At 34.4% G+C, this 26,836-nt stretch overlaps 2 protein-coding genes across 3 annotated transcripts; one reads left to right on the top strand and one right to left on the bottom strand.

Moving 5' to 3' along the window:
* Positions 1–11,215: 11,215 nt before the first annotated feature.
* On the bottom strand, positions 11,216–15,180 carry LOC144574833 (uncharacterized). Of its 2 annotated transcripts, none has more exons than XM_078324911.1 (5): positions 14,980–15,180; positions 13,800–13,993; positions 12,512–12,941; positions 12,132–12,310; positions 11,216–12,050 (listed from the first exon to the last, which is right to left on the bottom strand). In XM_078324911.1, the coding sequence occupies exons 1-5, from the start codon at positions 15,036–15,038 to the stop codon at positions 11,446–11,448; spliced, it is 1,467 nt and encodes a 488-aa protein (XP_078181037.1). In that variant the 5' UTR covers positions 15,039–15,180; the 3' UTR covers positions 11,216–11,445. The 2 variants fall into 2 exon arrangements, with proteins under 2 accessions (XP_078181037.1, XP_078181038.1); XM_078324912.1 differs by having other exon boundaries at positions 14,864–14,990.
* A 1,475-nt stretch (positions 15,181–16,655) lies between these two features.
* LOC144574632 (uncharacterized) lies at positions 16,656–19,610 on the top strand. Its single transcript, XM_078324646.1, has 3 exons — positions 16,656–18,427; positions 18,535–19,351; positions 19,423–19,610. The coding sequence occupies exons 1-3, from the start codon at positions 16,826–16,828 to the stop codon at positions 19,608–19,610; spliced, it is 2,607 nt and encodes an 868-aa protein (XP_078180772.1). The 5' UTR covers positions 16,656–16,825.
* The last annotated feature ends 7,226 nt before the right edge of the window (positions 19,611–26,836 follow it).

Raw genomic sequence — 26,836 nt, 5'->3', positions numbered from 1 at the left:
GACGGGAAGGAAGTGCAGAGGAAGATTGCAGAGTTTATAAACTAACCTGCGACAACCTCCGAGGAATCGGATTCGTATCCAGTGCAATACCTGACTGAGTACTTTTAGATCTAAGTCGTCAGTATTAATTTCACACGAATCTTAAAACAGATCCCATGTTTAAATAGGCACTGAATTTCAATCGCTCGGCTGATGTTTAATCAGAGATAATTTTTCTCAATCAGGTACCTGGGAGAATACGTATCCGAGAAAATCGAGCTTTTTGTCTGTGTTCGGATCCGCTTTTGCATGGATCTTGTAACAAATGAACGGTTGAGATTTATAGAAGAATAAACAGGAAAAATCGGGATGCACGCGCGATCACGTTGCTAGGAATATTCTTCATGTTTATTTCTGCTGCCCTGGGCGCCACGGGTCCGGACTCCGGACCCTCTAAGATAACTCAAAATTCGATCAGAATCGGGTCAATCCGACTCAGGTTAAAATTCACGGTACCCTTTAAATCGTGCGGATTCAGATCGGACGGTCCAGATCCAAACACAAAAGTTATGTTATCTCAGGGATCTGAATTCCAGGCAGGATTGTACTCTCCAATTGTACATATTTTATTGGCTTGGAGCTTTGCGTGCAGTGCAGGGTAGTTTAATGTTTCGGATTTATCCGTTTGAGAACAACTTTTGTTCAATCATCTCGAATCTCTCGTCATATCAGACGGTGGGTATGTGCAGCCTCGTACAGCGGCTCAGAAGATATACACTTCTGCGTAAACTGTAGAGAACTTGAGTAAAGTCAATACTTGGACATTTTAATGATATATATTTAATGAGTTAGGCTGGGTGCTATGGATAGCATAGTGGTCTCTATGCTACGGCTCAATATTCGAGTTTTCAAAATTCAAACGGTCGATCCGAACCGTTCATCTTATTATCCATATTAATATCTGCTTGGAGACCAAATTTTACATTTTTCTGAATTTTTTTACTATTTATTAAGTATTTTACAAAATTGTTGATCCAACGGTGGCTGCACAAAACAGTAAAACCGTTGGATTAGCGATTTTCAAAGTGGCTTAATAAATAGTAAAAAAATTCAGAAAATTATAAAATTTGGTCTCCAAGCAGATATTAATATGGAGAATAAGATGAACGGTTCAGATCGACCATTTGAATTTTGAAAACTCAAATATTGAGCCGTAGCATAGAGGCCACTATGTTATCCATAGCACCCCAGCCTAACTCATATTTAATTTAATTTATAAAAAATTATGGACATGTTGTTATTTGATAAACGATAACATGTATATTTTTATGTGTACCATATAGATATATTATGATTGCATTGTAAATTCGAACTTCATAACTATAAATTATTTTTAAAAATTAGCCTTTGATTTTGATTTAGTAGCATAAGCACATAATCTTGAGTTTGGCTAATATAACATTAGTGTCATTTTAGTCTATATAACACCAACTCTAAAACCTATCAAATCGACTTCGAACGACTAATTCAAACCGATTTACATTATGAGTGATGTGTTTACATACAAATTTTTTATATTTTCGAGTTACTTTAGTATCAAATTAAGCGGCAAAAATATTGAAAAATTAATGTATTAGAATTAATTTAAAAATTCACATATTTGACCGCTTGACTTAATACTAAATAAATTCAAAAAGTTATAAATTTTGCATGTAAATGGATCAAATTCGACAACCTACATTTCATATGGATCGTCACAGAAACAAAATTCAGATCCACTAAAGTAACTCAATTTTTGAATTTTGACAATCCATCTCCAAGTGAAGCGCACATATCTTGAGCAACAGATTCGAATCGGACGGTCCCAATCCAAAACTCAAAAATTGAGTTACTTTAGGGGATCCGGACCCACATAAATAAACAAGGCTCTGTTTTACACCTTAAAATCCGGATAAGCCTTTTTCTTAAATGCTCTTCTAGTCAAAATATTCTCCTAACTCCCAAATCAATCATTTCACGTTTTCTTACTAAGAATATGTAGTTAATTAGGTGTGTGTGCATTACGGCTACACTACAACTGTAGTCGCAATCGTTTTTTTCTTTGGTATGTTGGTGTACATTGAGGATATTTTTTTGCTAGTTCCAAATGTATTGAGTGAAATATGTTTGACTACAATGAAGTACACGATAGATGTTATTGGGGAAAAAATTTACAATGTTGATGCTTGATGAAAGCAAGGATGATTTAAAGGACATTGAGTTGAATTTGTCTCCTCTTTGAAAAAAAAAAGGGCTTGTGTTCAGAGAAAGACTTGTTGAAGCTAATAATGGATTGTTGAATTAGCTCAATGAGACGAAGATTACAATGTACAAACTTCTCGAGATGCCTGCTCATGAAACTTTGTTGGCACCAAATAATGCTTCATGTGAAACAAACATTCTCTGATAAGTACCACCGATATGTCTATCAACATTATTAAAGTTTGACGTTATTAAAGTGGCGCCTAAGGCCAGAAAGTCAAATAACATATCAATATCTCCTAATTTTGTAATTAGCAATGTGCTGAAGACAAATTAGCAAAGAATATTCTATATAGAACTTTTAGCCCAGGATGTAAGAGGTTGTATGGAATCCATAAATAATTTTAAACCATCAATTTTATTTTGATTAGAGAATAATTGCCTAACTTACCCACTAAGACACAAAACTCGACAAAACAAAACCAAATTCTCACAAAAATTAGAAATCATCGAAATATTCTTTAATCCCTGGGTAGAAAATCAAAACATTATTCCTCTATTTTTTTTAAGTAAAAGGGAAAACAAATAAGAACAATGAAGGTTCATAACCTTTAACAATCAAAACATTGTATCTGCCTTGGTGTCGTGGTTCTGGAGTTGTTCTTCTGGAAAGAATATTCATTAAGATGAAGATATGAAGAAAGTTGCATTTCACCTTGTTGGAACAAATTATGCGTCGTACGAGTAAGGTACTGTACTTTGAAATAATTGTATGAGCATATACCGGTAGTATCGGTAGAGGTGGCAAGAATTTGGGTGCCATCTCGAGGACGAGTGACGCTGGTGATCCTTTTGATGTGAGCACGCTGGAGCCTCTGTGAGCATTATCATGTTCATTCTCCATACTATTACTATATTAGATAAAAAAAATGATAAAAAAGATGATATAACTGAATTGAGGGTGAGGTCATAATATCATTTTTGGAGGGGATGATCAATCCCAGTAAATATGACTTTAAGAATTGTGGAATAGTGTTGATTAACCTTTTGATACTGTACTACAAGCTTATTGATGTTTGGAAAGATCACTGACGCTTCAGTAGCATGAGAGAACCCAAAGAATAATAGGAAAAATATCGAAGGTATTTAACTAAATTACTAATGTTCATGCAGCAACTGAGCTCTGTATTTTCTTTCGGTTATCAGACAGCTTATGTTGATGGATTCAATTTTCGTTGACTGTTTATACAACGCTAAGGAAAATTGGAAGGTGAAGACTAATACAAAGTTGAATGTACTCAAAAGAATTGGAGAAGGGGAGACCTTGAAATCTTGGACAGTGCATACGGTAAACCTGCATTATGAGCAAATAAATAATTAAAATAAGAAAAGCATTTCAGCTCTTTAAACAAAACTAAAGAAAATTTTTATTTTGTAGGATAATTTTTTGTTGGGATGTTTTTAATCAATCGGTCATCATTTGGATGATTTCTCGTGTGATTTCATCTGTATTGTTTGATGAAGGATAATTTGGAAATTTTCAAAAGCCTTTCATCTTCAAACTGGAGATCAAATCCAACTCTTTTCACTCTAACTACCACGCAGTTAACAGAATAGCCACAGATGTAGTACAATACTGGTTATGTGTCAGTTAAATTTTGATTAAATTTACACATATGTTAAAGGGAGAAATGTACCTTAATAAAAGTGAATAATATAACATTCTTCGTCTAGAGGATATAGTCCATAATCGCAATACAACAAAATGAAAAGGGCCGATAAATGTTGGCAAACTGAGAAGGGGAAATTTTTTTTTTATCTGAGTAACTTGCTTGTTTTATATTTTCCTATTGACATGTAGAAATTAGTTTTGTTGAAGTTGTTTTCCTTTGTAATATAAAGGTTCAATTTGTATTTAAATATGAATGAAATATATTTATGTAAATTTATTTTGTAAAGATTGATACCAAATAATAGTATGAAATTATAGAAATCTAGGAGAAAATATGTAAAATAAAATGGCAGTAAGATTTAAGGTCATTTCTTTTGGTGGAGAGTTTGTTGTTTGATTGTTGATTTTCACTTCCTCCGGATGCACATGTAGAAAACTATAAAAGAAAAGTCAATTTACATACTGAGGAAATACAATAAATAATATATGAAATGTCTGACGAATTATAGAAATATTGTAGTGACGTTCCGGGGCTAGGTAGATTGAAATGGGTGGATTTCATTTCGTTCTGTTTGAGGTACAACTTGTGGAAGTCTATACATTTACTGGTACAATTAACGGCGAGTAATTTTATTTTTACTGAGTTGTGTGTTTCTAAGTTAGTATATTTATTGTACATACTTAAAATAGAATACTAAGTAAAGTAACAAGTGACAAATTTCTGATATGACAGAATGCATTATGGCAAACATTTACTGACTGATTGAGTATATGATTGTCTTTTACCTTTTTGTTAAGTCAGTAATTCTTTTTTTATTTTAATATATTAGAAGAAGAAGAAGAATTCTAACATAAATAGGTACATAAGGTAGTAAGAATGTAATAGTGGAATATAAATGAGTGTATAAGATAATTGAAGAAAAATGTAAACTGTGAAAATATAAAATTGAGTGAAAATCAAGAACTTTTGAAAGTACAATAGCAGGAATTGTTAATTGAAAATTGTAAGTAGAAGTAAGATGTATGCGTTGTAACTATTGGAATGTTGTATTTTATGAGAGCAATGCTGGAGAAAATAAGTTATATTAAGGGAAAATTTCTAGTGTACCCATACAAATTTTTGAAATAGCCAATTTACCCATAGAAACCACATAATATCCAATATCCCCATGAAAATTTGACATTCTTTCCTCTACCCCCATTTATTTATTTAACCTTTTATTTAATTATTTTAAAAATTAAATTGACAAATTTGCCCTTACTTCTAATCTTCTTCCTTTACCGTGAAACTTATCTATACATGATTCCATTGGTACATGGAAACCACACAGGGAGTGCAAGTGGACCAAAGAAGAAAATGATTTCTTCAAGTCGTAGCATGAAGGGGACTCCAAGTTCCTTCTCTATATGAAATGACAAGATCGGCCAGGTCCACGCTCTGTTTATTTTATAATTCCAATATGAATTCCAACGCTGGCATGAAGGAAAACTTCAAATGACAAGATCGGCATGAAGGGGACTCCAAGTTTCTTCAAATGCCGCGACTGAATAAATTTGAAAGTGAAGAGAAGGGACTCCTCAGTCCATGATACCTGATTTTAGGGACTGGTTTCAAATGCTACAACTGAATATACCTGATTTTAGGGACTCCTCAGTCCATGATTTTTAACTACTTGACTTAATATGAAATGAATTCGAATATCCTCTAATAAGCTAGAGAATAAGATCAAATTGCGAATTGTGGAGAAGCACTTGAAAAGAAACCTCGAGGGACAGAATATAGAGTATGATATTAATAATAACTTGGAGCAAATAGGGAGATACAGAAAGATGATTTTACCACTGGCAAAACTGAAACTGGAAATGGTTCATTGGATACCTGTCGTAAAATTGAAGTTCCTAATCATAGGGTATTGTTATTATAATTGCTGGTTAAACTTTACAGTACAACATTTGTTTTTGAAAATTGGACATGATTTGAGTTTTTCCACGAGCATCTACCTGTTTTTGGGGGTACTTGTTTTGTATGTATGAGAAGGAATTAAAAGATATACATGATTTGATAAACACTCAATGAACATCACTATTGGTTAATAATGCAGTGCCAAATGTTGATACCAATTCGGTAGCAGAGTCAATTGGCCTGCTGGTGAACTGTTACTAGATAATTATAGGTTGAACCGTGAACCCCTCAAAGCAAAAGGATAATTTCAGTTCATTCAATGAAAAAATCAGGTACGTTAATACTGGACTTTAGTACTTAGTTGTGACATTTGTTTTCTATATTTTTCGATGTGTATCTCATGTACAAATTTTGTTTGTCTTGTGAAATGGATCTTTAGCTCAAACACTTGGACAGAGTCCCTAAATTTTCAGGGAGGTGATGGTTGAAATCCATCAAGATCCTTAATAATATATAATTTGAATTATGAAATTTTACTTGGATGTAGAAGGAGATGTAGGATATGTAATTGCATCAGTAAACTATACTGTTTAAGTTGCATGTATTTAAATTTTGTTTTCATTGATATTTTTATTTTTTGAGAAAAAGAAAATGCAATATGATCTTCCCAATATTTGCTTTAAACTAACACTAGTTGATCAGCAAATCTCCCCAGGAGCTCGGTTAATAGGCGACTAATTAAAAACAAAAAAGAAGTTGAAGGTAACTGCTACTTAATGGATCAACCATAACTCGAGCTCGAGTCACACAATAGCATTACTTGTACCATAGCATAATGAATTAGCTTTCATTGATATTATTTAATTGCTCTAATTTGTGGCCTTTTGTAGGATTATAAGTAAAGGTAATACAAGATCGAAGAAGAGAGTGTGTCCACCTAGCATATTTCAAGAAGAAAATATGTAGCTTTTTTATTTTATCAATTCTCTTTTGTGTTTTGAATTGAAAATTCTTTTTGACTTTAAGAAAAATAACAATATTTTTTTATGTACAATGGTGTTTTCGCCTAGCAAAAGGAGAAGGATAATAGTTTACTGCACAATGACAAGAAAGATATCCATGAGGGGAAGCAAGATAATTCACTGCTCTACTTTTTTTGCTATTTTTTATTGCTATCAAAATTAATTCATTTGAAGAACCTGTCCGGCATTTAATTGATAATATCAAGTAATATTACAAAGTTCCAATTGAATAGAAAAATACTGGTACAACGTTCCAGTTCTAAAGAAAAATCCCGTTACAAGAAAACATAAAGTTTAGGCCTTAACGTAACTCAAAATCTATTCAATTACTTGCAATTGTACTCATAAATCGCAAATCACAAATATTCAGTGGGAATATGTGAACTCATCCGCATCACTTTTGGTTATTTGCGGTAGGGAGTGAAACTGAGAATCTGAGATCGCTGCCTCGCTAGTATACGAAGAACGTAACTAGAAGAAAAGGTTAAAACTTAAAAAGTAATGGACATCTCTGTTTAAAAATAAAGGGGTATAATGGTCAATACGAATTTAAAAATAATTAAATAAAAAGTAAAATAAATAAAAGGGGATAGAAGAAAGAAAATTAAATTTTGATGGGGATATTGGCTATTATGGTGATTTCATGGGTAAATTGGCTATTTCAAAAGTTTAGATGGGTACACTGGAAATTTTTCCTTATATTAATATCCCATTGTACATAGTACAGTTTACAAAAGTTCGTTACAAAATATTATTATAAAATCGGTGGGTATACTTGCAGGAAAAGTTAACAATATATATAGTATTTATACAAGAGGGTAGTTGTATGGTCAACATTTCATAGTCCAGTAAGGTTGGCGCAGGAAGTAGCAAGGGGGGCAACATTTTTTGCTGTGTTACCATGGATTGTGGCATGAACGTTGCTCATCGATGCCGGTGTCTCCTGCGACCTTAGTAGCTGGAGCAAGCTATGGTGGTTTGTGTAGAGCAGAGTGTTCGTGTTTCTAAATAACGTACATGATTTTCTAGCATTATGATTTGACATCGTTGCTTGGCAGTCTCGTCATACAATTCTTGTATATGAGAGTTTGTTTGTAGGGTCTCTAACATGTGGTGTGGTTCATTTTCTCCGACAAGTTACTGTAATTAAGTATGGTTGAGTATAATTGGTCATGGAGGTGTCTGATTGTGTCTCTTGCTACATCGAGTTGGTGGGCCAAGCTGTCAGCAGCCGCTTCCATGCTTGTTTTGTTTGGATGAAAACGTAAGAGTTGAGATAGATAGAGACACGATTCTTCTATGTAGTATGCTTGGATAAAGCGTAATACCATTCTTGACGTGATATCTTCCGCAATAATGCAGTTGTCCTCCGGCATAGAGCGAAGGTTTTTTCTAGGGTTGATTTATTTGAACGGCTGACGTGTATAATGACCATTACAGTGGTAACCCCTCGCAGGTTGGTTTCATGTCGGTAGGTTGGGAGGTACATCTTCATGTCTATGGTAAGTTTGGTGAGCAATTGACGGGATGTTAAGGGCATTAACGTTATTTTTGTTGTTGTTGGTTTGGAGATGGAGGGTTTGTGTACATATATGTCAAAGAGAATGTTCTATATGTAGTGGTGAATAGTTGGAGGTTTTTAGAATATCGTTAAGATTGCTTTCAGTTATATAGGTGTAAGGGGGGATACATTGAGAAAGGAATTATTGTACTAGATGGTGTAGTGGATGGAGATAGTGGAGTAGGGGGGCATATGTTTGTTCTTAGAGTGATGAAGCTGACAAGTGGCACTTGTAATTTTTGAATGGGACAAGTGCCTGATAGAAGGGGAGTTGGAGAAATGTATTGTAAATTTTGTATTATCTAATAAAATGAGATGACTTATTAGAGCTTACCTTGAATTGATGGGCCTTATGGTTCAGTTGGGATTTTATGACTTCAATGGCTTATTTATATTGTGGAATGTCTCTCCTGAAAAATGAAGCAGTTGTAAATAAATGAGAATTACAATTGTTGCACTGTAGATAACTTTGGTATTAAATGCATTGTTTGCAACACTCTAGTAATATTGATTGGAATATGTTTATATTGGATTTCATTAGAGTTGCCTATGTTGTAATGATGATATTTATTAGTGGATTTTTTATGTGAATTAAAATTGAATCCATACTAGGAGCTCCTATAGAATATGTATAAATTGAGAGCATCCAATCACCACAAACCCTAAACCCCTATTTTTTTGACAATCCAAACGCACTGTGAATTCTATAATGGTAAATCTATACAAAATTATTGTTTTTGGATGATCCAGAATCTTCTAAAAAACAGTGATTTTCTATCTATAAAAAAATTGTAAAATTTTTCATAAAATATAAAATTTGGTCTCCAAGCACGTTCTTTAATATGAAGATCATATTGATCCGTAGTATGGGACAATCTGTGGTATATCTGTAGTAATTAGCTAGATGAATGTGTTGTACTATGTAAAGGTGTTCAATTTTGAGAGTAATATTTTGGTGTGGTCTAAGAAGTAAAGAAATGACAAGAATACAGGGTAATGATGTCGAAATGCATCTCACGAAGTAGAAGAAAGAAGTTGGGAGTTTTTTACTCATGGTTGATGATGAGAGTGAAAGTGTTGAAGATAGCCGATGAGTTACAATAATTGTGCTGTAGACACTGGTGTATTGGAAGGAAGTATGGGAGATCATGGGTATTAGATGTGAAATATGAGTTAGCTAAGGCATATGCAGTTGTGAATAAAGCGTGCCATGTTTACTTAAGCATGGAATATTACTTAAGCATGCCATGTTTTAGAGATGGTATTCCAGTGATATTGAAGTAATGCTAAGTTCAAAGAAAGTTGAAATTTGTGGAAATATACAAGCAGGGGTTATCATACATGACAAAATGTGTGATTGTTATTGTTGGATGTTCTATGGTACTTAAGACAGCGGAATTTCTAAATTTTGACAAGAAAAGTATCAAAAGAGATCATCATGTGCAACTGAAATAAAAGAAGTTTTCTTGTGCGACTCAAAATTTTGATGAGTTTGGTTTAGTGAGATATTGAACAATAAAAGAAGAACTTACTCTAATACCACTTAAACTCAATCTCGGTCTCGGATCTCGACTCCGCTAGTGACAGGTCTTGAACTCGGTTTAGTGGAATTAGAAACAACGAAAATGCTAAATAGTAAATGCGAGATTAAATCTCTCTCAAGAAAAAAATATATTATCAAAAGTTATTGTCTTTTTCTTCTTACATGAGCACCTCTTTTATAGACCATAAGGAGGGATTAATTTGCACATATAAATAAACAAAATATAAATGGCTACTTAAGAAATGTAAATATAGAAAGAAACAAAACATAAATATTAGTTTAGAAAATGTAAACTCTATTAATATTTCTAGGAAAGGCAAATGGTCAATTCTTAAAGTTGGTTCCTCTTTAATAGCAGCAGCATGCTTCTCAGAGTGAGTCCGAACTCAAATTCAAGTTTGAATTCAGATTTGAGTCCAAGTCAGAATTTTTCGTCAGAGGGTCATGACACAAATACATTTATTTATGAATCAGGATGTTAACCTTATTTTGATGCCGCCTTCTCACAATTTTACACATAATCCTCACACTTTGATTTTATTCATGAAATCAGTCCCTTTAAGTAGCTAAAAATCCAAATTCAATGGCTATGAAGATTAGCCATAGATTCAGGTCAGAGTTGGTGTCCTCCGGATCAGCATATATGCACATTTCTCAAAAGGACCCTATGTTTATTTATTATTATTATTTTCTTATGCCATTTCTAGAAATAGATGTACTGTTTCTGCCTTTCTTTATTTAAAAAAAAAAACATTTCACCCTTTTTATGTTTTTTTTCTGCTTGTTTTGCAAATGTCACACTTTGTGTACGTATTTGGAATAGTAACAAACTTGCATTTAGGAATAATCTAGGTATGTAAACTCCGGACTATGATGCAAATCAGAAATAATACATTTTTATAGTACAAATAATATATTAACATGCAAATATTTAAAATTACAATAAAAAAATCATAAATTCTATAAACTGTTAAAAATGAAATCTTATCGTATTTCAAATGACGAATCTAAACTGTTAAAAATGATTTTTTTTCACAAATTATGCATTTACATATAAATTTTATAAATTTTGAATTAACTTAATATAAAGTTAACCAGTCAAAATATGATTAAAAAAAATGAATGCATGAAACGTTCTTCTTCTATTTTTACTGCTTAATTACTAATCTAATTTGAAAACTTGTAAATTTTGCATATAAACACACCTCTCGTGAACTAGATTGGTTTCAACAATTTAAATTCATTGTTTAAAGTCAATTTGATACGTTTGAGCTTAAGAACACCCCGGTTCCACTGTATATAAAAAACTTGAATATCAAATAAATAATCCCTCAAAATCGTATCTGCACCTATGGCCTAGAATGAAGGTGTTAAACAAAACCGAATTTAAAGAAAAAATAAACTCCCTATAAGAAACTAATAAGCAAAAATTTGGAAAAGAAAGAAACAAAGAATAACAAAACTTCTAAAATACCAAGTGAATCAATATACTGTACCCCAAGCCACCATTTGTCCATTCAGGTGTTAGGTAAGCTCGAGATCCTGCTCCTTACTACTTGCCATCTTAGCATTTTCTCGGTCCTTCTTAAAAACAATGTACAAGGGACTATAGAACAAAACACAAACACCAAAGGGAATTACCATCATCGTCAGAAGCCCCCTTGAGAGTGCCAATGCCCCTTGCGGAGACCCATTTGCTAGACTAATGGATTTCGAGTCGTACCCATAAATCCTCTCGGTGACCAAGCCGACGGTCGGGGCAGCCAAGGAGGAAAATGACCCTTCAAATGCACGGTCAAAGGCGTAGATCATGGTGCGGTGCTTACGTGGCACCACCACAGCAAACATGGGGTTGTTTGCACATGAGGCGCACCAACTGATGGTCAAACCCATCAAGAGAAGTGTTGCAGCATATGCGAACCAGTAATCTACAGATTGCGGTATCACAGTAAGGAGGATTAGTGAAAAGGGAATGCCCATGAAGGCGCTGAATTGGGCACACATGACACGGGCTGAATCCGGGTAAACCCGTGACAATCGATCCGCTATGAACCCACCCATGAATGAACCAGTGGCACATCCAATAGAAAAGAGGCTGTTCAAAGCAGCTGAACTCTTGTGATCAAAACCTGTAAGAGAAATTGTTCGATATTAGAGTTCACATTACAGTACTCAGTAGCTTTGAATTTAACAAATTTGAACTTACATACCAATCAGTTGAAACCACATTGTAAAGAAAACAATGGCGGTCCATGGTAGAGATCCAATTATTCCTTGCAACACAATAATCTGAAATGTTTTCACTTTCACCACAGATTTCATTGCTACAAATGAGTCGCGCCAGAGAGAAATTTGAGGTAGGCCTGCTTTCCCTCCTAGCTGGTAAAACCTAGAGTTAAGCACAGCCATTTAATCAGTACAACCTAGCTCTAGAAAACATCATATTTACAAATAATTTATTTCGAGCTTACTAACAACGAAACATCAATTTTAAATAATGTAGACATCAAAAAAAGAACATTTTTCCTTCTTTTTGAAAAAAACAGAATTTATTTTTGAAAAAAAATTATTATTGAGGTTAGAATTGTACTTGTTAGAGTCCACATCAGTCCCTAGATGCATTGGAGAGGTTTTTTTTGGATCATCAACAAACAAGTACACAAGAAGGCCAATAATTAAACTAACAGATGCCATCATGAGAAATGCAAACCGCCAGCCTGGCATGCCAAAGAACTCCTGTCCGGCCATAACAGTTGCCAATATACCTCCACCTATTCCACCTATCGCACCAACAAGGCTCAATATCCCGAAGCCCGTGCCACGGGACCCATCCTTGTAACTGTCGGCAATGAAAGACTGAAGTGCTGGGATGACGATGGCGAGTCCAAACCCATTTATCGCTCTCCAGAATGCCAACTGTCGAAAATGCTGACTCACCCCGACTGCAGCAGTTGAGATGGCCCAACACACAGTCCCCATTGAAAGGACTGTCGGGCGGTCATAGTGGAGTGAAAGAATACCTACAAAAAAATTAATGCAGCTAAACTGAAATATGTCAAAATGGATCAACCTGTTTTTTTTATAATGATTAATCTGATTAGAACTTGGGAGATATTTAATTTATGAATAACAGAACATGATTAATTAATGGGTTCTATTTTTATTATTTAAAAAAAGGGGGGGTTGTTGCAGTTAACACCCTAAATTCCTCAGATTATGCCACTTGAACCAAATTTATTGGAGGCTTTTGCAAACAACATCAGAATATTTACGTGTGCAGAGGATGAATTTTCCCCTAAATGCAACAAAAGAAATTCCCTCAAGTACAACTTCCTCAAACATTGTCTTAACTTTATATTGAGATATTTGGTAAAGTCCAGGGGTGCATATAATAAGAAGAAATGGGGTCAATTGACCCCATTCTTTTCCGAAAGTAGTTAATTTTGTTATATAATTTAGAGAAAAATTCTATGGGTACTATAAAATTGACCCCCATATTTTTTGTGAAAGTAATCCCTTGATCTCATAACTTGAAAGTGTGACTCCGCACCTGGTAAAGTCAATATAGGTAATGGCAGTCATTTTGCTTATTTAACCCTGTTTAATTGTTTAGCTTTGCTTGCATCTAGCCCAAAAAAAGGTTAGGTGTTAGCTTTAATTAACTACAGTGCTGCTTATGACAATTATTAAAAGTAAGGCAAAGCACCAGGCATAGTTCAAAAGAGTAGTAATTCTCTAATTATTTACATTAATCGTTTTTAGATTTGGCTAATCAAACTTGTCGGCCGCTGAGAAGCTTTCAAAAAAAAAAAAAAGATTTGGCTAATCAAATAGCTGTCGTACTAAAAACCAGACCAGACTCAAATTTGACATTGTACCAGCAAGGGGAGAAGATGCCGATTGCACAAAGTTCATTATAAAAGTGAGGTAACCAAGCTCAGTTGGGCCCGCATTAAATGCCTCACTAACTTCTTTGTAAACTGCTGGAAGGAGATTCTCATCTGCTTTCTCCAAAATAGATGCCATGTTTATTAGAATCAGAGAGATCGAAAAGCCGAATATCGTCCTCGCTCTGTAAGAAAAAATTTAAGATAAAGAATTTTTTGTATTCCATAAAATTGAAATTGAATCAAAACTACTAGTCTACTACTAACAGCTACCACATGGTGAAAACTTAAAATTAAGAACAAAATTAATGCTTATGTGCCAAAGATAGATATCTAGTAACTTGTACCTGGTTCCATTTGCATTTGTCCATTATTTATATATTACTATCTTTTAATAAAGCTATTCATCATTTATTATTTTCATTTTTCTAAAATTTTCAATTTAATTTGGAGTTCTACTGTGGTTGAAAGGAACTATTTTAATGTGCATATGGGTATTTTTACTGCTTCAATCCCTTTTACAAATAAGGATATTTTCAATTTTTTTCATGAAATTGCTCCATTATGTGCCGGCAACTACAGGATTAAATTATGCAATTTTTTTTTTTGGCCCACCAGCATAATTAGTTTCTTTGTTTTATCTTTCTTATAGCCTCCAAAAAGATTAATTCGATCATCACTGAGTACATGTCTAAAATGGAAAAAGAACACTTTCATCAAATCCCATCGGTTCAACCATAGCTATCAAAAATAATTTCAGTTTTTTCTTCCTCCAAATGTTCATCTATTACACACAAACAATCAAATAGAACCTTGCAAGCCATGAGCTAATTAACAAGGTAAAAAATTAAATTTGCAATTCCCCTAATCATCCTTTTTTTCCCAAAAATTAATGACTCCTTCAAATCTTTAGCATCGAGTATCCTATTGTTGAGATCCTCATCATCTCCCAATCCAAACGAAGTGTCCAACTACAGCTAAAAGGAAATTATTTATTCATACAGGGAAATAACGAAAAGGCGCCAAGGGGTGACTAGCGAACAACAGAAGCTTACTATTCAAAGCACCACTCTTTAAAATTTAACCATTCGTGCGCTTTAGCTACACAAATGAAATCTACAGCGACTGGTAAAAAAGAATTAGTGAGAGGGACAGAGAGAGAGAAGCTCACTTCATCTTGGCAGGATAAGTGGAAAGCGAAGGAGAGGGATGGCGAGGCCTCTGCCTCATATGGTGTCCCTGGTGTAATGGAGCAGGTGCGAGGTATCTATCGCTAGCTCTCGCTCTTAGGTCTCACCTCATCTCCCCATTTTGACTTTGACGGTTTGGAGATAGCATCTCAGAGAAGGAATTGGGAATGGGATTATGCGATGGTGCGTCATGCGTGGGATCGTGGGGTTAGACAAGTGCAACTGTGGAAGGAATTCGTGTCCTCTGAGATATCTCAAACTTTGCGTGACTTTATGGAAAATCCGAACGGTTTAAATACGTTCTGCACGAATCTCAAAGCATACATAATACTGACCCCCACATCAGCCCCGAATAAGAACCGGACACGTCGGTCATGCAAAAGTTGAGATATCTCAGAGGATATGCACTCCTCTCCGGGGTAAAATCCAAAATTGAAATTCCCGTTTCGAGATTCCCTTCAAAGAATTTGTTTTAATCGACTGACGGGTGGGTCAACCACGTGGAAGTGTGGAACCAGCTGAAAAGAACATGTGGGACCCACCGTGCAGTAACCTATGACCGATTCTGTTTTGAAGTTTTTTGCACCAGAAGATCCGATACCGGTCGCATTTACTTTTCACCGTTCTACGGTAGTTGCAAACACGACGGGATCGCGTCTTGGTGACCTCACTGGTTTATTCACTTGACCCCAGTTAATTAATCGCGTTACTAGAAAGTACCAGATTGTTAATCAATTGTAACTGTCGTTCAATTTTGGGGGGTTCGTATATCGATGACAGCTATCCATTTTGGATAGTGACGGTAAGACATTTTTTTTTCAGTTGTAACTGTCTATCTAAACTCTATAGTGATTTTTTGAAGGATCTATGTCTACATACGAAACCTCCGGCCATTTTTATTAATATTCTTAAAAAAATAGAAAATTTTAAAAATGCCCCTCTCTCTAATTTTTTTTCATACATGCCCTGACCGCCTGGGCCTGGGGCGGCCCAAAACAGCTAGTGAGGCGCCCCAGGGCCCGGCGGCCCATACCTTAAGTGAGGCGCCACCCCCTGGGGCGCCCCACTAGTCCTGTGATTTAAACGCATTTTCTGCCTCTGTCACTTCCCGATCTCAGACCTTCTCTGGAGGCGATAACTGGGGAAAATAGGTATGTTTTCTTAATTATAATAATTAGTAATTATAATTATAATAATTAGTAATTATAATTATAATAATTAGTAATTACTGTTCCAAATTTACTGTTGCACTTACTGTAGCGTACTGTACATTACTGTTGACATTTACTGTAGCGTACTGTACATTTACTGTTGACCTGTACTGTATCGTACTGTACATTATTGTTGGTATTTACTGCAGCGTACTGTACAATTACTGTAGCAATTGCTGTACACCTACTGTAGAAAAATTGTAATTTTTTTTAATTTTGTTTATTTATTTTTCAATTAGTCATTTATTAATGTACCCATTATTATGTCATGTAATACTTGTAAATTTTTTTTTTAAAATGTAGTTTGTTAAAGAAGAGATGTTAGTTGCACTGTACGTCGGCGGCAAGCTAGAAAGGGATGAAGATGGCGTGCATTACACGAAAGAAGTCGCATTTGGCTTCGAGATTAATGAAAATACCACATTTGAGGAACTGAAGCAGCTAATATACGAAAAGACATCTGTAAACCCCAACAGGTATGAAATAGAGTTGGCTACACGGATTGACAACTCACGTGGGGGGGGGGGGTAGACCTTACTTTGTTAAGTTTCCAATAACAGATGCCAATTTGTGGAGAGTTGTGTATACTCAATTTGTAGCTTGTGGGGTCCCGGTAATGGACATATATTCGAAGAGGGTTCCCCGCACGAGGGCTGGACCTTCAAGTTCGGCTGGGGCTGGACCTTCAGGTTATGACAACCAGGGGTACCATCAGCACTCCCCTTATGACCACCAGGAGTACCACCAGCAATCCCCTTATGACAACCAGGGGTACCACCAGGAGTATCACAGCCCCGGTAATGACAACCAGGGGTACCACAACTCCCCAGAAAATACTGAAGAGTTACCACTACCACCCAGACAGACACCCATAATCCCTAGATTTCCAACTATGCCAGAGTCAGGACCGGTACCCGTTAATCGAAATGATGTTGATGTTGATGTTGATGCTATTGATGCCGTACCAGAAAGAGAAATGGAAACGGGGGATGAATACCAAGGGGTTTGGGAAGATGATGACTTATCAGATGGTGATGCAAATGTAGCAGGGTTGTCCAGGGCAGAAAAATTCCCGATTAGAGGTCGGGGGAATAAGCATCCGGTTGCCACATTCAACGACACCACAGCTTTCGAAGAGGCAGACATTAGTTTCTTTGGTCCTCGTGTTGTATACAACAAAGAACTTGCCGCAGGGCAAGTTTATACCAGCGTAGACGAGCTTGTAAAGAAAATATATGAGACTCATGTTCACGGCAACTGGGAATGTATAATACACAAAAGGGACCGAACAAGGTTAGTTGTGCTTTGTTCAACTCACCCGCACTGCGAGTTCCGCCTTTTTGCAACCCCTGCGGGTTCAGGGGAAGCATGGATGATTAAGAAGTGCGAACCACCTCATACATGCAAGTCTGCGTCCACAAGGACAGACCATTCAAATCTGACAGCATCACTAATTGCCGATGCAATTGAGGAGGACATTAAGTTGGATCCATCGATGAGCATCAAGGCGGTGGCTATGACCGTCAGACACAAATACAAATATGTAATCCCAAAATACAACAGGCTGTGGAGAGGTCGTGAACTTGCGATTTGCAGGATATTTGGTAGTTGGAAGGACTCATATGGCTATCTGGCACCATTGCTCCAGGCCATGGCAAGTACAAATGTCGGCACCGTATATGAGCGATGGCATGGCCCTTTTTTTGATAAAGACGGTGTACTAATAGAGGGAGCTAAACAATTCAAGGGCATAGCATGGGCTTTTGGTCCTTGTATCCAGGCTGTGCCATACATCAGACCTGTTATCAGCATTGATGCATGCTTCATGTCTGGCCGTTACGAGGGGAGACTACTCATAGCATGCGCATATGATGCTGAGAACCAGCTGTTGCCTTTGGCGTTTGCAATTGTTCGTAAAGAGGACGGCGAGAACTGGGGATTCTTTATGCAGTTTTTAAGAAGACGGGTGATTGGGGAAGGGAAGTTTTTCTGTGTGATATCAGACCAGCACAAAGGAATAAAATATGTTTTTGATCGTGAAGATTACGGTTGGTCAACACGTACTGGCCAGTGTGTGCACAGGTTGTGTATGCAACACGTTGCGGAGAACCTTTCCAAGGCAACCGGAGGCGACACGTGGGTTACTGATACATTTAGATGGAATTGCAGAAAGAAAAAGCCGAGAAGGGTGGTAGAGATGACTAGCAGTTTTGCAAGGGTACATGCATTTCAATTGTTTACATATATTATTGTACTTTAAGAAAACAATTTTTTTTTACTACAATTGTTTACTTACATTATTCTATTTCCTTATTTTCTATGTAGTACATGCCAAAGGCAAATCTCTACTTAATGAAGGTGGGGAAAAATAATCCCCGAGATGTCAACGAAGATCCAGCATACGAGAAAATATATCAATCCCGGGATGGAGGTTGGCGTTGGGGAATTATGACCACCAACGGATCCGAGTCGCTGAATGCAGTATTCAAGCAGAGCCGGATGTTGCCTGTGGCTGCAGTTGTAGAGGACACATTCTACAAGTTAAATGCCTGGTTTCAGGAACGGCGTGCTAAGGCCGCAGAATTAATAAGGATGAACCAGTCATTTTCAACAAGGGTGGAGGAGAAACTAAGACGACACAGAGACAAAGGTGCAACCATGACCGTGATCCCGATGGGTAACGATGGAACAGAATTCGAAGTGCAAAATCCAAATGAGTACGTTCCTACCACCCGTAAACCAGACGGCACTATGGCGTTTGTCAAGAGGGCTTGCAAGTACGTGGTTAAATTCGGAGATGCCAGGGCGGTAACCTGTACATGCCAAGGACCCCAGCTAAGTCACATACCCTGCAGTCACGTGATGGCGGTATGCCGAGTGAGGAACTACTGTGAGGATCACTATGTTGCTGACATGTACCGTACCGATTACCTTGCTTCCACTTGGGGTGGATCTTTCCATTCTTATCCTGATCAGCATGAGTGGCCTACATATGTCGGAGATAGAATATTACCTTCAGAAGGATGGATAAGAAAGGGAAGGAGGAGACACAAGCGTATTGTAATGACCATGGACGAGATGGGTGGTAGGCGACCGTCGGGAAATCGGGCTCGCCGTTCTGTTTCCGACAGGCGCAGGGCAGGTACGTAGAATTGTACAAAATTTATTTATGCTTTAATTATATTACTAACTGAATTGCATTGTTACATTTAGATGCAATAAACGAACACAACGAAAGAGAAAATGCCAGAGTTGTCGCTGAAGCAACCGGTAGAACACAACCCCCTCCTCCTGTAAGCCAATCATCTAGTAGCCAAGCCTCTACAAGTAATGCCGCACCTGCCACTGGTACCAGAAGAACTAGTCGTTTGTTAGGTTTATTCAGACGTGGTGGCAGATAAACTTGCTATTTTGCTTATGCGAATTGATTTATTTGGTATATGTGTATGTGTATGTGTATGTGTGTATGTATATGTATATGTATGTGTATGTGTATGTGTATGTGTATGTGTATGTGTATGTGTATGTGTATGTGTATGTGTATGTGTATGTGTGAGTTTTTTTGTATGTGTATGTGTATATATGTATGTGTATATGTGTATGTGTATGTGTATGTGCATGTGTGTATGTGTATGTGTGTATATTATACATATAGTTCACCAAAGAAATAAAAATAAAAATTAAAGTTATAAAAATTTACGACATCACTTCGTAAATATATCAAATATTATATTTTTTGGCATACACATACACATATACATAATATTTTATTTTTTGACATACACATATACATAAACCCAACACTTTTTTCAACAAAATTATTCAAATCAAAATACTAAGATTTCTCAAAAAAAAAAAAAAAAAAACCAAATTACTAATGGGGCGCCCCAGGGGGTGGCGCCTCACTTGGGGTATGGGCCGCCGGGCCCTAGGGCGCCTCACTTGGTGTTTTGGGCCGCCCCTGGTCCAGGCGGTCAGGGCATATTTAAAAAAAAATGAGGAACAGGGTTATTTTTAAAATTTTCTTTTTTTTCAGGGATATTAATAAAAATGGCCGCGAAACCTCTGTATTTTGGATAATCACACGCGGGACATTTTTTTAGTTATGAACATCAAGTACCATATTTGTCCTTTGGTATTGTTTCTTTTAAGTCCTTTTCGAATTGAATATTATTTTTTCAATCAAATATTTTTTAATTTTATATATATTCATTGGTTTTGATTTCTTTCTATTTTTAAATGTCATTTTTATAAATTTTTGAATTGATTAGTTATATCTTCATTTTTTTTATATCATTGAAAGAATATTATTTGTCATTTAATATGACATTCTGTTTGAAGTTTTTTTTATAAAATTATGTCATTTAATATGTTATTTAATATGGAATATGATAATTGTCCCCGCACCTCTATCCTCTCATTTATCCCCGCATTTAACTTCTATAACTGCCTTGAGGACCACAAAAGTTCCAGCACTAATTTTTTTTTCTAAAGTATTAATCTCCATGCACAAAAATATTTATATCTAAAAACGGAAGTATTTATACCTATAAGGTGAATAATTTATACATAAATAAGTATTTATACATAAATAATTGTATTTTTAGAGGTAATTTTTTTTTCATTCAATCTCGTCCACATTTCTGACGATCTATGAGGAATTTTACAAATCTAAAATCACAAATGTCTTCTACGAAATTTTCTCTTTCAAATGAGATTGGTGATGACATACTTTCGGACTCATCGTCACACAAGTATTTATACCTTGTCGTGCAAGTATTTATTATATACAAGACTGACTGACATATGAAAGCATTAATGAGTCCAACTAGTATAACATGAGTGTCATTTAAGCTTATATAACACCAACTTTAAAATCTATTAAATTGATTTTAAACAGTAAATCTAAACCGTTCAAACTGATCTACTTTATTAGTTGTGAGTTTACATGCAAATTTATAAATTTTTGAATTTATTTAGTATCAAGTCAAGCGGTCAAATGAACGGGTTTTTAAGTTAATTTTAATACATTCATTTTTTAACATTTTTACCGCATGATTTGATACTAAAATAACTCGAACATTTTTTTTTTTTGCATATAAACGCATCACTCATAAAGTAAATCGGTTTGAATTGTTTGGATTAATCGTTTGAAGTATATTCAATCAATTTTGAAGTTAATGTCATACCAATGTCATACTAGCCAGACTCAGTACTAATATCAAGTATTATAAGTATTTATACCTATACACTAGAGTATTCATAAATAATCACCTCGTATATGTTTATCGTGATAAATATTTTTTTGTAAGGATAATTAATTAGTGGGGACCATAGTGCAACCTCTAATTTTAGAAGTGGACCCTTTAATTTTAGAAGTGTTTAAATAATTAGTGGAGACCATAGTACAGCCTTTAAATAATTATCACCTTTCTTATCTAACGTGGACTCTAATTTTAGAAGTGTTTAAATACTTAGTGGGGATCACAATACAACCTTTCTAAATTATAGTTGTGGAGATAGAGGGGGATGGCCGAATAGGAATGTGGGATGAATATAATTATTCTTTAATATGTCATATAAGAGATATTACTTGTCATTTGTTTAAATTTTTTATGAAACTATGTCATTTTGTATGAGATTTTTTTCTCTCGTATAATATGTCCCATTTGCAACGCATGAGCATGATACTAGTAATTATATAAAAGTGAGGCTATGATAATTTGCATATTCAAATTGAAATTGTCATACTTTTGTTTTGTAAGTTGAAATTGTCGATCTAAACTATTCAACATGATCTTTATATGAAAATGCACTAGCAAACCAAATATTATAGCTTTATAATTTTAATAATTTTTAAGTAGGAAGATTACCACTTTTTTTTAATATTATTAACCATTCAGAAGTTGTTATTTTCTACCTATGAAAAAAAAAAGTTTAAAAAAATATATAAAATTTGATCGTCAAGTATATCTTCATATGAAGGTCATGTTTGATGTTTCGGATCGACTTTTGAAAATTTATATAGGAATATAGGTCCATAACGTGAGGCAATTCGTAGAGTGACTAAAATGCAGTGTTCTAAATAGCGCGCTATAGCGTTTTTGGACCCTAAACGCTAAGCTATGGCATAATAACGCGCTGTTTGAGTTACGGACGCTATAGCGGTAATAGCGGTCCGCTATAGCGCATAGCGTGTAGCGCAAATAGCGCCCGCTATGCAACATTTGCTGTTTTTTTTTCAATTTATATGAGCTTTAAATAAAGGCTCAGATTGGATTTTAACCGTAATTTTTTGTTTGCAATTGACGTACTAAGCTTTATATTAAACTATTAAACTATTAAATATTTAATGAGAGATCCATCAAATGAAATCAAAATAAAGAAGCTATAACGCGCTATGCAACATGAATTTTTTTTTTTCAATTTATATGGGTTTTAAATAAAGGCTTAGATTGAATATATTAAGATATTTCTCGAAGTAACAAAATATTATTTACTATACAATAGTTTGAATATTTTGAATATATTAAGATAGTTAATTATGCCATGATGTTTAGGTTATTTTGAAATTTAGATAGAAAAAAAATATATTATGTCATGATGCTGAATATATTTTGAATAGAAAAATATTGATAGTTTATGATATTAGTATTACTATGGATATTTTGAGTCGCAATTTGGACTTTGTATTGGTTCAATATGAATATTATAATTTTTTAATCAATTTGATATTATTTATTGTTCTATGAGACTTAGATAATGTTGATATTTAGTACAAATATATGATATAATTTTTATAAAAATAAGAAAACGCTATGCATCACAACTTTCGCTACAGCGATGCTATTCGCTATAACTTTTTTTGTAGGCTTTCCGCTGTGACGCGATAAACGCTATTTAGAACCTTGCTAAAATTCTTCTAGTAGCACTTTGGTTGACGTTCTTACATGTCAAATTTCATATTCGAAATGTTGACCTAAATGGCTCGATAAATTGGTTATAAAATAAACTTATATGGTACCGATTTTTACTTTTTTTAATTTCTTTTACTATTTTTTATTATTTTTGGTTGATGGTGTTCTAAAATATAAGTGCTTTTCTTTTATGTTTAGGTCCAAAGAAGATCAATTTTCAGATATCATAAAAAAAATATTTTTTTAAATAATAAAAATTAATATTCTACAAATTTATTATTTAACTAATTTATTAAGATACTTATTAGACGATATCTCAAATATAAAATTTTAAAATTTAATCCGTAAGTATTTCAACAGAGTCTTTTTTTGAAAACTTGGTAGTAGCTACCAAGGTAAGTACTTCAACAGAGTCAGTGAAATATTTTGGCTGAACTCTTGATCCATAATATGCATGATAACCTCGCTCGTTATATAAAGTTATAATCAATGACAAAGTCAGTGAAATTAATTGACCTCACTGAATTTTCAAAAATTTCCTATCATTACTTTATAAAATGTAATTTTATTATGACAAGAGATATATAAAATTAATAAATTAACACCCTGATCATTTAGGTAGTGATTTATAAAGCCACTTCTTATATGATCATCTCCATACAAAATAAAATCCAAAAAATAAAAAAATTCTGACGGGGCGAAATCAGACGCAGTCGCCCCTCGCCCGCCAAAGCATCCTTTTATTGGCTCACTAAATTTTTTCCAATTTTAACCGAGATAAAAAAAAAAAAAAAAAAACTTGCATTATCTATTTATCTCCACTTCCTGGAGAGCAGAGATCATTGGTTGCAGATGGTTTACGTCCGTACGATAGACCAGATGATTTATCCTCGTTGTCGGACGAAACTGTTCTCAGATTTTCTATGAACTCTCCAGGTCTCAAAATGGTGTAAGAGGTTACTAAAACACGTCGACTTTGTTCCATGTCATAACTCGCTGTAGGTTAAAATTATCCATATTCGTTGCAATTAATCCTAATTCCTTTAACTGGGATCTCATTCAACTCGAGCACGTCTCCACTCCAGGTGTAGCCATTATATCGTGTTATCCAAATCAGCGCGCGGATCCCGGTGTCCAACTCATCCCCACATCTGCCTCTCTCGAACCTTTCCCAAACGAACACACATTTTAGTTTACACTCGGAGTATATCATCGGAATACACCGCAACACTGCAAACGTAACCGCTTGAATTCTTTTACACTTTTGGGCTGCTCACCGTTGGCCAATTAGAAAGAACAATTTGTACCTCACGATATGATCTTTAAAATACATGATGACGTGTTCAACACAAGTATCGAGATAATGTTAAAACAAATAATATATGGATGGGAATCATTTAATAGTAGGGGCTTATCTGTATAATTTTGACAACAATTTTCTCAAATCATGTCAAAATATAATCTAATAAATAAAAAAAATTAGAGATGTTGCTTTTTTCGTGGATTGATTGTGTATTTGTGTGTTATTTATCCTATTAAATATTATATGATGTTTCGGTATATGTTGCTAATACAGATCACTGTAAAATTCACGTCATGTGATGAATGAAAAAATTTGCATAAAATTTCATGTATAATATACCGATCGCATTTTACCTGTCGGAATTTTCCTTGCCCTTGTAATTGCTAAATAATATTATATAAATATTATGAATGGCTGTTATCAGAGTAAATTTTGCCGAATGTCACTGTATTTTTTTTCTTTGTTGTGAATTTCTCATTTAAGTTTAATTTGTTCTTATGTAGCTATTGAATTTTGTATTTATTATAATTAAGGCACTGTACTACATTTTTCATCCAAAATATAAAATGACATGTGGATGAAAGCGTACAAGACTTTATAAAAAAAAGAAGACACGGAGATGAAGATAAATGAGCATATTTTGTTAGTATTTTGGACGAAAAAAAGTAACAAAATGATTTGATTAAAACAAATGAAAAGTTTAATGGCTACAAAGAAACAAATCACAAGCGACCAATTTGTGACAAAAGAATTTATTAATAGAATTTACACTTATCATTGTTAGTGACAAGAATGACATATGTTATTTTTACCAGAAATATTAATTGCCCAGATTTGTGTGTTGATCTTTTATTAAAAACCTATACATTTATGATCTTCTTCGAAAAATAGTGAGCAAATTACAAACTAATGTTTACTTTGAGTTCCAATATTTTGACAACTACTTCGAGAAAACCATAATCTTTTTATTGTATATTAAATATTATTACCTTCCATTCATAGACGCGTGTACATAAAATATTATTTTCATGCATTCTAAAAAAGTCATTATAAGTGTACTTGCATACGCTGTGTTGCATATATATTATAGAGTTAGGCTACTATGACATTGGTGTTATTTGAAATTAAATAACACCAACTTTTAAATCCTTAGATCTGCCTTGAGATTCGTAATATCCGCTTTTACTGTTCAAGCACTTTATTTTGTACGAATCTCAAGGCAGATTTAAGGGTTTAAAAGTTGGTGTTATTTAATTTCAAATAACACCAATGTCATAGTAGCCTAGCCCTATATTATATCTTTTTTATGTTAGTTGTGAACACTTAGCAATTTAACTATCCAACAACAATGGTAAATTTTCATCCAATATATATCTTTGAATTAAGCCATTTATTCTTATATTTATTTGATTGAAGTAATAATTTTGTCTCCTCCATTTATGAGTGTTTTGTGTTTGAATAAAAAGGCCAATACCGTATTTTTTTTAGTCCAAAATGCCGACAAACATATTCGAACATATATAACAGTATGTCGCACCATTAGTACGTATATGCGATATAAAGTACAACATTTACTTCTTTGTTTTTTTAAGACATGAGATTTCCTATGGTCTTCTTCAACCTTTTTTTATAAATAACTATTTTTTATATATATCTATCAATCTGTTGGCGGCACTTCACCGCCAACCATAAAAAAAAAAGTACAGCGTTTTGTTTTTTTATTCATCAGTGAGATAAGTTTATTTGTTTTTACTTGCATCAGGATGAATGTTTTTTATTTTATTTTCTTATTCATTAATTACAGGCTTTCAACGAAAACTATGAATATCGCTATAAGAGCAAAGTTTTGAGAATTAAAACACAGTTACTAGTTACTAATTACTGCCCTCATATTTTTTGTTTTGAAATGATCAAAACATCTGTCATGACCTTTTTTTTATAATAAATTGTTTTGAGCGAAAAAGACACCATATTTTCTCGCTTTCATCTCATTAATTATTTCTACAATAAGTTGGTCATTTAAGAATCATTTTTCTACAGCAATTTTGAATAATTAAAAAATAGTAAAGGATTTTCAAAAACTATAAAATTTGATTTTCAGGTATATTTTAACATGAACGGATCAACTATTTAAAATTTAAAATCGTAAAATATGAAAAAAAAAAGAAAAAAAAGAGAGAAGTAAAACATAACAAGTCTTCGCTTCTCAAAATAGGGCAGCCACCTCTTTCAAGTGTTATTTTACAGGCGTTCGAAATAGAGTTCTGATTTCTAAACTCCAGTTATACAGGCGTTCGAGCTGACATGCTCCAGGTGCACCGAATAAAGTCCGAAAGAATACGGTCTCTCTCTGTGGACCCCAGACGCACCACGCTTCCCATAAATCCCCTTCCTCCAATCCATCCAT

Source organism: Carex rostrata, chromosome 23, assembly GCF_964058835.1.
Source record: "Carex rostrata chromosome 23, lpCarRost1.2, whole genome shotgun sequence".
Taxonomy (NCBI): Eukaryota; Viridiplantae; Streptophyta; class Magnoliopsida; order Poales; family Cyperaceae; genus Carex; species Carex rostrata.
The sequence above is the reverse complement of the archived record's forward strand: the minus strand, read 5'-3'. Positions and strand labels throughout refer to the sequence as shown.

Excerpts from the sequence above, each read along its gene's own strand:
- LOC144574833 (XM_078324911.1), bottom strand. The coding sequence starts at position 15,038 with ATGAGGCAGAGGCCTCGCCATCCCTCTCCTTCGCTTTCCACTTATCCT. Across the intron at positions 13,994-14,979 it reads ACTTATCCTGCCAAGATGAA|AGCGAGGACGATATTCGGCT; the intron begins GTGAGCTTCTCT and ends TTTTTCTTACAG. Across the intron at positions 12,051-12,131 it reads AATGTGGTTTCAACTGATTG|GTTTTGATCACAAGAGTTCA; the intron begins GTATGTAAGTTC and ends TTTCTCTTACAG.
- LOC144574632 (XM_078324646.1), top strand. The coding sequence starts at position 16,826 with ATGGACATATATTCGAAGAGGGTTCCCCGCACGAGGGCTGGACCTTCA. Across the intron at positions 18,428-18,534 it reads TGACTAGCAGTTTTGCAAGG|TACATGCCAAAGGCAAATCT; the intron begins GTACATGCATTT and ends TTTTCTATGTAG. Across the intron at positions 19,352-19,422 it reads TTCCGACAGGCGCAGGGCAG|ATGCAATAAACGAACACAAC; the intron begins GTACGTAGAATT and ends TGTTACATTTAG.